Source organism: Leptinotarsa decemlineata, unplaced genomic scaffold, assembly GCF_025532065.1.
Source record: "Leptinotarsa decemlineata unplaced genomic scaffold, Ldec_3_MD MMD2_tig00000008_RagTag_RagTag, whole genome shotgun sequence".
Lineage (NCBI taxonomy): Eukaryota > Metazoa > Arthropoda > Insecta > Coleoptera > Chrysomelidae > Leptinotarsa > Leptinotarsa decemlineata.
The window spans coordinates 1724770-1735947 of record NW_027412537.1 but is presented as its reverse complement, the minus strand read 5'-3'; the positions used below and the strand labels follow the sequence as shown (position 1 = coordinate 1735947).

The following is an 11178-nucleotide window of genomic DNA, read 5'->3' as shown; positions in this document are numbered from 1 at the left end:
GTGTTTTTTCTCTAGTGGTCAATAAAAGTCTTCAGAGCAAAAAAAGCAGCAAATTGAATAGCTTTGAAATGCGAATTATACTGTCGCAGTCACGTAAGTCCAATACATGAAGGTAGCGGGTACTGTTATCCATGATTAGTATGCATTCAATAATTTCTTTGAGTAATTTATACTGAATAATTTCATACTGGTCTAGTCGAGTCGAAGTCGTTTCGATATTACGACTTTGATCTCAAAATTACATTTTTAAACTCAAAATTTCGAGAAACAAATAATTAAAATATGTGGCGTTCTGTGTTTTTGTACGATCACGCTTAACCACACAACCAGCAGTATCTGGCAACAATGTCAAATATGAGATAATAGAACAAGCTGTCGGTGTCGGTGTTTTTTTGGATTTACAGATTTTGGTTATGTTGTCAAAGAAAGTTGTGTACTGAATTACTTCAAATAATATTTGAAAAGCAGAAAGCAGCTCAGAAGTTGAAATGAAAGTGGGAACAATTATCAAATGACTGATGTAAATGGGGTTTTATGCTGTTGCGAGTATTATGATTTGAATCAGGAACGAAATCATATTTTAGCTTGCTGTTGCAATTGTGAAGACTTGGATCAGGCCTTTGATAAGTAAATTATCACAGAATTTTAGAAATATTGGTAATTTATGTATATATTATTTCCAGTATAATAACTTCCCATGCCATTTCACATAAAACCAAGAAGGGTATTATAAACACAATGCAAGATAGACTGAGAATACCTTGGAAGGGAGGTGCTAAGCAAGTAGCTTTTGATGCAGTCATGCCTGTATTTATATTACCATTAATGTTACTTATAGCATCAATGAGCCTGTGGTGGACTATTTTTTCTTTCACTACGGTGGCAATATTCTTAGGGTTCATTTCTAACTTTCTTATAAAAGCAATTCCGAGGACTAAATTCTTTTTTATGTGGACTTTGACTTCAATAGTTATATTGTATATAATATTTGAGTTTATTGTGATACCTTTCTTAGAGATACTCCTGGAGGAAAACATTGCTCTAAGTATTTTTATATTTGGTTTCATTTTTTGCTTGTATCTGATGAAATCTCGAACAAAAAATTTATGCCAAGTAGGCGATAGTGAAGCTGAAATTGGATTCATTGGGAAAAATAATAGACTACATAACTGTTCAATTTGTCAGAAGAAAATTCCTGACAAAGACCATCATTGTGTATGGTAGGTATAGGCAATTATTCTTTACAGTTAATGGCTCATGCTAGTTTTTAAGAATTTTTTCATTGAACTCACGTATTTTTATTTGAGTGATCACAAATCTGAAACGAAAACTTGGTGCTTTAGTCTACATTTGAAGATATTACCTCTCAGAAGTAGAAAATTGACTATTTCTGAAAATCATGGTAACGAAAACTTGTAAAGCGACTCCTTATTTTCGTAATTGTATGCCACAGACCTTTATTTTTTTGCCACTCCCATTTTTTACTATACAAAACATTCAGCAATGTACATCGTAATTATTTTGAAACCAAATGACATTTTCATAAGGCACTTTTTCATTGTTTCTATTGCAAGCATATCAAAAACTGAAAATTAAATTTTTGTCTAAAACCTTTTTTTGTCATTTAAAATATATAATTCACAATTGCTAGTTTTAGTTGTAGTTTATCAAGTGTAGGGTATTTGTAAGAAGGCTGAATCAACTAATTGTATGTTTCTGTGGGAATAAACAAAACAAACATGTGCTGAAATGATACACATTGTTTTAGATCTTTATCATATAGTTATTGGCTGTTACTTCCCAATCAGGGGCAATTGGGGGAATGGCAAGCTTAATACAATCAAGGGACCTTAATGTACGAACTAACCAAAACCAAAAAAACCAGTTCTTTCAACAAATAATTCAACAATTAGTTTTATCGATTCAGTTTTGATTAAATGAATATTTTCTATATGATACAACTAATACAATGTATGAAGTTGTGTTGTGAAAGTATCAAATGAAAGTAAACATAAAAAAAGTCAACTTTTTGTCTTCTGAGGCAAAGCTGAGTAAAACCTTTAAATATCACAGTTCTTGACTTTGCCTTCTGTTGATATTGCCAACGAATAACAACAAAAACTCCTGTGGAGTAAAGATATCATTCAAAACATGATTCCAAAAAAAAAGATTATTTTGTGAATTATTTGAAATATAATTTTAAGAGTTTTACCATAAGTGAGTTCCTGAAACGGGTAGTTAGTTGATTTTTGATAGTTTTCACTTTTGAAAGTAGATCAGAGGAGCAAGTTTTTATTTCGGATTTATGATAGAAAAAAGTAAGTTCATTGAAAAAAACTAGCGAGATCCATTAAAACCAGTAATTACCTAGGTATTAATTTTTTTTAACGGGTATCAAGTTATTCACATCTACAAAGGACACTGAGTGAAAAGTAATAAATTTTTATTTTTCTTTCAGCATCTTCATAAGTCCACCGTCTTTCAATAGAAATGCGTGTTGATTAGTTTTGTGAAATATGTTTTAGAAGTTTCAGAAATGTTTGGAAATAGGGTAGAAATATTTTGAAAATTTATATCATGAATAATTGATATGACACCTACAAGATTGAGGTGTTATTCCTGTTGATCAATTGAATAAGATGAACTTTACCTCCAAGTTCTCTAGGTCGTCTAAGGGGATAAAAATGAGGTGAAAATTAAAAAATCATTTTGAAAATTAAATTTGTACACATACAAAATTGATATGTGTTATTTTCAGTGAACGATTCAAAAAGATCAATATCACGTCCAATTTACTTTTCTGAGTTTTCTAACGGGATGAAAAGAAAAAATTGTATAAATAAAAGTTGAATTTGTACATCTTCAAGATTCAGATATGTTATTCTTATTGACCAATTGAACAAGATGGATTTTTCCTTTGAGTTTTTGTAACCGTCTTTGAGGATGGAAATATTAAAAATCATATAATTGAAAATTGAATTGTATTCAGATATATTATTTCTGATGATCGATTCAACAAGATAAACATTATGGAAAAGAAAGTTTTTGGCTTTCTACTACTCAATCTTGATACAAAAAATGTGGGAATCTTCCGAAGAGAAGAGTGTTTTTTGTATAATTCAGTGTTCATAAAAAAGTATTTGTTTCAAAAGAATTTTTCTTTCGTGTAATTCAATGTTTATATGAAAGTAGCTGTTTCAGGAGGGCTTTTTTTCAGTTTGTGTCTGAAAGTTACTTCTTTGCATGATCTACACATCTATGCACCTATGGAGTTACTTCTTTTGTAATTGATAACTTTCTTCTTTTCTTTCCACATTTTTTGTATCAAGATGGAAGAGCAGAAAGCCAAAAACTTTCTTTCCCTAAAATTAATCACTCCTAAAGATATAACAATTTCAATATAAACATTATGTCGCATTCCATGATATATATTTTTTAAATTTTCACTCCATTTCTACCCTGTAGTTGAAGTTCCTCTCGGAACTTCAACTTCTGCCTGATCGGCAGAAAGAACATATATTAGTCTTGTAGATGCACAAATGCAATCTCTAAAGATATCATTTTTTTCATCCCATTTCCTCTTCCTTGGACGGCCTGGAGAACTCGGAGGCAAATTTCATCTTGTTCGATTGATCAAGAAAATGAACATATTTCACTCATGTAGGAGTTCAAAGTCAATTTTTCAATATCGAACTTTCAAAATATTTTCACCTTTGGAAAACTGAAACATTTCAATTATTTCACTAAGCCAATCAATGAGCAAATTGAAAGACAAAAGGAATTTAATATTTTTCTTTCGCTGTCCTTTGTAGATGTGGACAACTTCACAAATTTTTTTGAATTACTTTTGAGCTGAAATGGTTTGTTGTTTTCAGGTTTGACTGTTGTGTTGGGAAACACAATCAATGTCTTTTCATATCTGCACTATTTTTTGCTGTTGTTGCATTACTTTATAGTTCTAACTTGACGTTAACTTCTGTTTGCCATCCATTCAAAGTGTACAAAACAATATTGTTACCAGATGATTGTTCAGAGGTATATATACTATTTGAGTAAGTAGCAGAGTCCCTCTAGATGAATGAATATGTCAGTTTAAAATAATATCTTTGGAAAAACTTTCCTTTCAGATCCTCTTTGTCTAAACAATGATCATAATTTCTTTTCAGATTAGGCCTTTCTTTTGTAGCTGCTGTGTATAGTCTTATTTTAGCCTGTTTACTGTTGGTCCTTCTGCTGCAACAACTAGTATTGGTGTCATTGGGTATAACATTGAAAGAATGGACACGTTTTCATTTCACAACAAAATTGTGTCTTGGGTTGACTGCCAAGAGACAAAATAATCGGGGATTTCTCAACAATTGGAAGGCTATCATTTGTTCCAGTAAATATAATTACAGCCCTACTGGTCATACATGAGTTGATATGATTGGTATTTCATTATTAAGAAGTAAAATAGATCACATTGTTCACAACTATTTTCAAAACTTTTATATTAACCACCAGAAAGTCTTCGACAAACTAGGTTGTGATAAGTTTTACTTCAATGAAATGTTTTTATTCACACACCTATTAATACATTATATATTTACTTAACTGAAAAAATATGCAGATATTTATTATATATCACTAAATATTTTATTACTCTTCAGATGTGAAAAGTAAATTATTTATTTTGAGCACATTGTCTTAATTCTGTCATACAAGTCCAATTTTACAACCTTCAATTATCTACTTCCCGAAGTAAATTATTTGGTTACTTTTACTAGACGATTGGTGATTGAAAAAATTAAGCTGGCTACATTTATCACAAATTCAAAGTTACAGAGTCTAGCTGGCCAACTTTCATTACAAGGTGAAAATAAAGAAATCAGAAGAAAGAGCTAACATTAAACAACCACAACTCGCAGAATATTGGTTTACAAAGAAATAACTTTTTATCTCCTAAACTATATGCCAAATATTTGAACAGGATTGAAGCAGATTTCATTTATCATATAAAAGTCTCTCAGGCATCCAGATACTGTCTAGTGTTGAAAAGTACCAAAATCATTAAAACTTTTAATTTAATTATTTTTTAACAGATAAAAATAATAAAATGGGGTGCACATGTAGGTACGTAAAATTTCTTTACTCTCCAATTGCAATAGATTAGGTTCAAAATGGTTTTTTTCTTTTTCCAAAGACAACATGAAAGGGGAAATAGTCACTTGTTCAAATTTCAAATATTCCACATTACAAGTCACTTACTCTAAGGGCTTCACGAATATGTTAATGGTCGGAGTTAGTAGTTTGTTGTGACCACCTGTAGAGGTTGCAGCAAGAATTTGTCAAATTATGAGCATGCGTAGTTGACGCCAATGCTGTCAGCTGGCAACGATTTTCAGCCCCCTGTATAACTTGAAATCGGAAATAAACAAAACGCAGGGAACTTAAACGTAACAGCTCAACCATTGAAACTTTTCCTAGAGATCAATTATCCTAACACCAAACTGATATTTTTTGAAGAGTACAGTATAAATTCTCTTCTCCTGTAGATGTTAACCTTGTTAGCGAAACGTTACCAGTTGACAGCATTGGTGTTAACTACGCGTGCTTATAATTTGACAAATTATTGCTGCGACCTCTACAAGTGGTCACAACGAACTACAAAAGCATCTCTGACCATTTCCGTGAAGCGTCGGCTCCGTCCAACATTTCCATTTTGGAAAGGCTACAAAATAAGTTAATTAGGATGATTGTGAATGCTCCTTGGTTCGTGCGGAATGAAGCCATCCGCAGAGATTTGCAGCTGCCTTCCATTCGGCAGTCCATTCAGTCGAGGAATGCGAGAGTTTTCGAAAAAACGGAAACTCACGAAAACCCGTTAGTTAGGGAAGCCACAGACTATGCTGTAGACGACCCCTCCCGATATAGAAGGCCCCGACACTCTGTCGAATGAGGCCCTCATGTCCCCCGTTAAAGGATGAATAACTCTTTCATCCATCCCACCCCAGCCAGGTAGGGGTATCCCGTGAAGGGCGGCACTGATGTCTAAGGACTTCATGCCGTCACCCATCAGTCATGTACCCATTGGTCCCTCTCAAGGCCAATGATCAGCCAAAAGGGTAGGGGAGCTGGTCTCCAAACCTGAACGAAATGAAGATGGATTTCGTCCGTGAAGCGTCTATAGAGTAAGAGATTTGTGGTTAGTATTTTGACGTTTGGTTCAACAGTTTTCAAGAAACTGTGTTCGATATCTACTGATTTGTTGTCGCTAGCAGCGATGGTCTTACAAAATAGAAAGGGAGAACAGTACTCCAATAATGATTTAAGAACCACCGAACCATTTTTCTGGTTATTTTTGGAACACACCTTTAATGAAAAGTGTATAGTGAAAACAGCAAACTGCTTATGATAAGTTATAGATAACTAACATTGATGACATATACACATAGATACAGAAATATATGTTCTCAAACAAAATTCTCATTGATATGGACGATAAAAACATACAATCTGCAAAATGAACAATACTGATTTCAATAAGACCAACATAGGAGACATAAGGGTACATATATTCTAAAGGGATTATTATCTGATATATGGAATAGGTCGATACTTGATGAAACTCCATAACGAATTTATGAAACATTTCATCGTGAGATTTTCACTAAACAGTGTTGCGTTTTGCGTTTTTGTAACCATGCTTATATAATGGTGTAGCAACTCATACATGTAGGATTTTCATGCAAATGTGTCGACCAATATGGTTTACCCGATTTCATGTACGTGGGCCGTTCTTTAAAGAACATGCTTATTGCACAACGTTGCTTATTCAACAACGTGATGATGTAAGTTAAGAGGTATATGTGAAATGTAATCACTCCGAGACAAAATATTATTTAAGGTTATGTGTGCAAATTCATGAAAGTTCAACGATTTCTGTGAATAACTTTCGTGAACCTTTAAGAATCTGGAATTACTAACGATGTCAGTTCGAATGCATTGTGAACAAAATTTATTTTATATGAATATTGGAATGGAAATATTTACAAGTAATGTTACATCTGTAGATTCTCTCTCGTGATATTGGGTGCATTTCGTTTGCATTAGTCTATTCCAGATATGTCCGTCCTGCCTAAAGTTTTTCGCTTCCTCTTCTTGATCGAAATATGTCGAGAAGAGAACGGCGAATAATTTCTGGCGTTAACGACTTAACCTGGAACACTAAACATTAGTGAGAACAGACATCTCCTATCCACATATTATATAGATTGGCCAATAGTGAGACAGTAAGTACGTTTCATTATTTGAGAAATCATAGGCGTTCTCTGGCGCTCATGTATTCAAAACATATTCGTCTGTGATTCAAATACATTCATTTTGACGTTGAAGCGATGATGTCACATCAACTCTGGTTTGAAATGATTCAAAACTAGCGTGAGGTTTTGAGACAGAATTTAACGTTTTTCTTTTTATTACTCCTCAGAGTTGCCATTGCCATGCCTTATACGTGCCTATACCAATACAATACATGTATTTTGAATCGGGTATCGTACTATCCTTTTCTGTACAACTTATGTGATAGGGGGGTGGCGGGTAATGAGAGGTTATGCGGAGAGATTGTTTACATTTGAAGTGAGTTGGACCATAAAACAGTGGCGGTTGGTTCAGTTGATAATTGGAGGGATATTATATATTTATAAAATGAATCATTTCAGGTGAAAATGTATTCTGTTTAAATAGCTACTACATGAAATCTGATTTATCAATTATGATTATGGATATGAGGCCAGTTTTTCTACCACCTACTAGATTTTTATTTAGGTATAGCTTTATAATAAAGCGCGTGGTTTACTGGGTTAAAATTAAATTAGAAATCATGAATATTTATAATTACGATTGAGGTTTGATATTAATATGTGATTTCATTCAAAATTGGTATCTAGGGGTCTTTGTGGACCGAATTTTGTTTTCAATAATTCATGCTGACGAATTCTATAATCACGAAAAATCATTAATGCATATGAAAAAAAAATGTATTCAAAAATGAAAAATATGTTTCCCATACATGTGCTACAGATCCTATTCATTCTGTGATCAACATATTGAAAAGCTTTCTGCTCAATGTTCAGTTTGTATACTAAATATTTATTCTTGTGAATCTGTTATTGCTCACTTAACAACTAACTTACGTCACACAAAAAATATGATTTCCGTTTTGGTTTTTCTTTCTTTTCACTAGGCTCTCGAGTTGCATATAGACAAAATTCAATAAGAAATAACGGTTACCATTTTTCTAACTTTTTTTTGGTTGGGATATGTCAAATAATGAAATAATATAAATATAAAGTAGAACTCATGTGAATGATATCTGATTTTTATTCGAACATTCAACGAATGTTTGAAATACAAACTGTGTAGAGAAAAGTATCTTCTTTATAATTCAGTGTTCATATGTATTTGTTTCGAAAGAATTTTTTTTCTTTCGTGTAATTCAATGTTTATATGAAAGTAGCTGTTTCAGGAGGACTTTCTTTCAGTTTGTGTCCGAAAGTTACTTCTTTGCATGATCTACACATCCATGTATGGATGTGGATTGATTACTTCCTTCCTTTCTTTTGAAGATTCCCTTATTCTTTTTTTTTGTATCAAGATGGAGTAGTAGAAAGCCAAAAACTTTCTTTCCCAAAAATTAATCACTCCTAAAAATATAACCCCTTCAATTTAATATAAACCTAGTTTCAAAAACTGTATTTATAAGAATAAGTTTAAAAAAATTATCATTAAAAAATCAATAATGTCCAGTTCATAATGTCGGTCCACAAAGACCCCTAGATATCAATTTTGAATGAAATCACACAATAATATCAAACCTCAATCGTAATTATAAATATTCATGATTTCTAATCGAAAATTCTGCATATGGGACCTCTTGAGCTTCCTGCTCAATGTTCAGTTTGTATACTAAATAATTAGTCTAGTGCAACCGGTATTAAATCTGTTATTGCTCACTTAACAACTAACTTACGTCACACAAAGAATATGATTTCCGTTTTGGTTTTTTTTCTTTGCACGAGGCTCTCGCGTTGCATACAGACAATATTCAATAAGAAATGACGGGTGTCATTTTTTTTAACCTTTTTTTTGATTGGGATATGTAAAATAATGAAATAATATAAACCTTGTTTCAAAACTTCATTTATGAGAATAAGATCAAAAAAATGTTCATTGAAAACATCAAAAATATCCCCTTTCATATTGTCGGTCAACAAAGACCCCTATATACCAATTTTGAATGAAATCATGATTTCTAATCGAAAATTTTTTATATCGGACGTCACAAACCATACCGCTTGTTTATCAAATCTGAGAAAAAATCACAAATTTCTTCATCTGATTTTATGAAGCAAAGTTCATTATTGTTATGAATTAGTTCATTTAAAATAATTTAATTATAACCCAGTAAACCATGCGCTTTATTATAAAGCCATACATAAATAAAAATCTAGTAGGTGGTAAAAAAACTGGCCCCATTTTCATAATCATTAATAATAAATCAGATTTCCTGTTGGAACTATTTGAACAGAATACATTTTCACCTGAAATGATTTATTTTATAAATATATAATATCCCTCCGATTATCAACTAAACCAACCGTCACTGTTTTATGGTCCAACTTACTTCTCGTAAGCAAACAAAGTTATGATGTCTTCAATGTAAGGATGAAAAAGGCCTCTCTATTGTCTTTTGTTACTCTGAGTATTACTCTGAGGACGTTACGTTCCGTCAGTTGTCAGAATAGCTACTTGTTGGTCCAAATTTTGAATAGAAAAAGGAATTCTGGTACACTGGTTTGAAAATGCAGCTACATTTGTAATATTAATGCAGAAAATTGTATGCACAAATCCGATTCTAATTGAGATTAGAGAAAATTGAAAGGTTTGTTTTTATTATTGAATTTGACATCTGACACAAATTGAATCATTCCATTTCTCAGAGTAATAAAAAATATATTCCATTCTGGCGAATGTTATTATTAATGACGTCAATACGAATCTTTTTTGAATATACGCTCGAATAAATTTAAATACCAGAAAACACCTCATACGTTCCTTATTCAAGGTGTACTTTGTGTTTGTGACCTATTAGCTATTCTGTTTCTTAGCATTCATACACATAGACACATAGACATGATTGACGTCACTTATTGAATATCATATCAAATATAATTTTAGGTTAGGAATTGTTTAAGGTTTTGAAATTTTTTGAAGACAATCGTAAAGCCTGGTCATTTTCCAATGTCTCTTCAATCGAAAATAGTATTAGCTGCTGCATGTACTTTCTCCATTGGCATAATAGGATATGTCCATTATAAACAACAATTGGACAGGTGAGAGCCTAAAGTTTAAAAATGCATTGCAATCGCTCTTGTTTTTCTAGAAAACAATTACATGCTGGAGTATTGAAAGACGTAGAAAGACGACAGAGACGTAAAGCTGAAAATCTTTACACCTTACAACAACAAATTGACCTTACAAAAGAATTGAAAAGAGAACAAGTGAATCCTAGCAGTGTTACATAAGTATATGAATCGAGAAAAGATGTAATACTTTCAGTGTACGGGTAGATTCATGTACCAGTCTTAAGACATGTTTCAAAATAATCCATGTTTTAAATTTTCTTACTATCAAAAACCTACAACTCCTACTCATAGATATTTTGAGTAAGTATATGTCTATAATATAATGATGACTGATCTTGCAAGAATGTTGTCACTGAAAATTAATGATTCATCTACGTGTGACTTGAGATTGGTGCATGGATCTACCCTGTGCTATATTTCAGTATTGCAAACTTATTGGCGAAACACCCATTATAATAAATTGTTTGCAATTTTGATGTGCGGCAAAATGAACTTAATCAGAAGCTCACAGTGAGAATAATGATATCTAGACGTCATTGTTGAAATATTTATTCATTATTGAATTTGTTAAAAGGTTATAAATGCATATTTGATATTAAATGGATTTGTAATGAGTCTGAAAAAGTTTGGTATCTTCAATCCTAGGTAAACCTTTTTTGATAACTAACATTAATATTATACCGGTTCACTCCAGGAACTGGTATAAAAGTATTAATGATAATGGTATTGGAGGAAATTCAGCAAAAAATTGTTTGAAATCTGAATCACTTCT

The 11178-nt window shown here is 32.1% G+C and overlaps 2 protein-coding genes across 2 annotated transcripts; both read left to right on the top strand.

Moving 5' to 3' along the window:
• The first annotated feature begins 365 nt into the window (after positions 1 to 365).
• On the top strand, positions 366 to 4676 carry GABPI (zinc finger DHHC-type palmitoyltransferase GABPI). Its single transcript, XM_023167691.2, has 4 exons — positions 366 to 627; positions 684 to 1220; positions 3876 to 4052; positions 4167 to 4676. The coding sequence occupies exons 1-4, from the start codon at positions 512 to 514 to the stop codon at positions 4414 to 4416; spliced, it is 1080 nt and encodes a 359-aa protein (XP_023023459.2). The 5' UTR covers positions 366 to 511; the 3' UTR covers positions 4417 to 4676.
• A 5481-nt stretch (positions 4677 to 10157) lies between these two features.
• Positions 10158 to 11030, top strand: Pet117 (cytochrome c oxidase assembly factor-like). The gene is made up of 2 exons (XM_074170839.1): positions 10158 to 10373; positions 10424 to 11030. The coding sequence occupies exons 1-2, from the start codon at positions 10282 to 10284 to the stop codon at positions 10563 to 10565; spliced, it is 234 nt and encodes a 77-aa protein (XP_074026940.1). The 5' UTR covers positions 10158 to 10281; the 3' UTR covers positions 10566 to 11030.
• Positions 11031 to 11178: the final 148 nt, after the last annotated feature.

What these genes read in the sequence shown, in the direction of transcription:
- Pet117 (XM_074170839.1), top strand. Translation starts at nt 10,282, where the DNA reads ATGTCTCTTCAATCGAAAATAGTATTAGCTGCTGCATGTACTTTCTCC. An exon ending in TATAAACAACAATTGGACAG is followed by an intron (nt 10,374 to 10,423) that starts GTGAGAGCCTAA and finishes TTGTTTTTCTAG; the next exon opens with AAAACAATTACATGCTGGAG.
- GABPI (XM_023167691.2), top strand. Translation starts at nt 512, where the DNA reads ATGACTGATGTAAATGGGGTTTTATGCTGTTGCGAGTATTATGATTTG. An exon ending in TTGGATCAGGCCTTTGATAA is followed by an intron (nt 628 to 683) that starts GTAAATTATCAC and finishes TATTATTTCCAG; the next exon opens with TATAATAACTTCCCATGCCA. An exon ending in AAAGACCATCATTGTGTATG is followed by an intron (nt 1,221 to 3,875) that starts GTAGGTATAGGC and finishes TGTTGTTTTCAG; the next exon opens with GTTTGACTGTTGTGTTGGGA.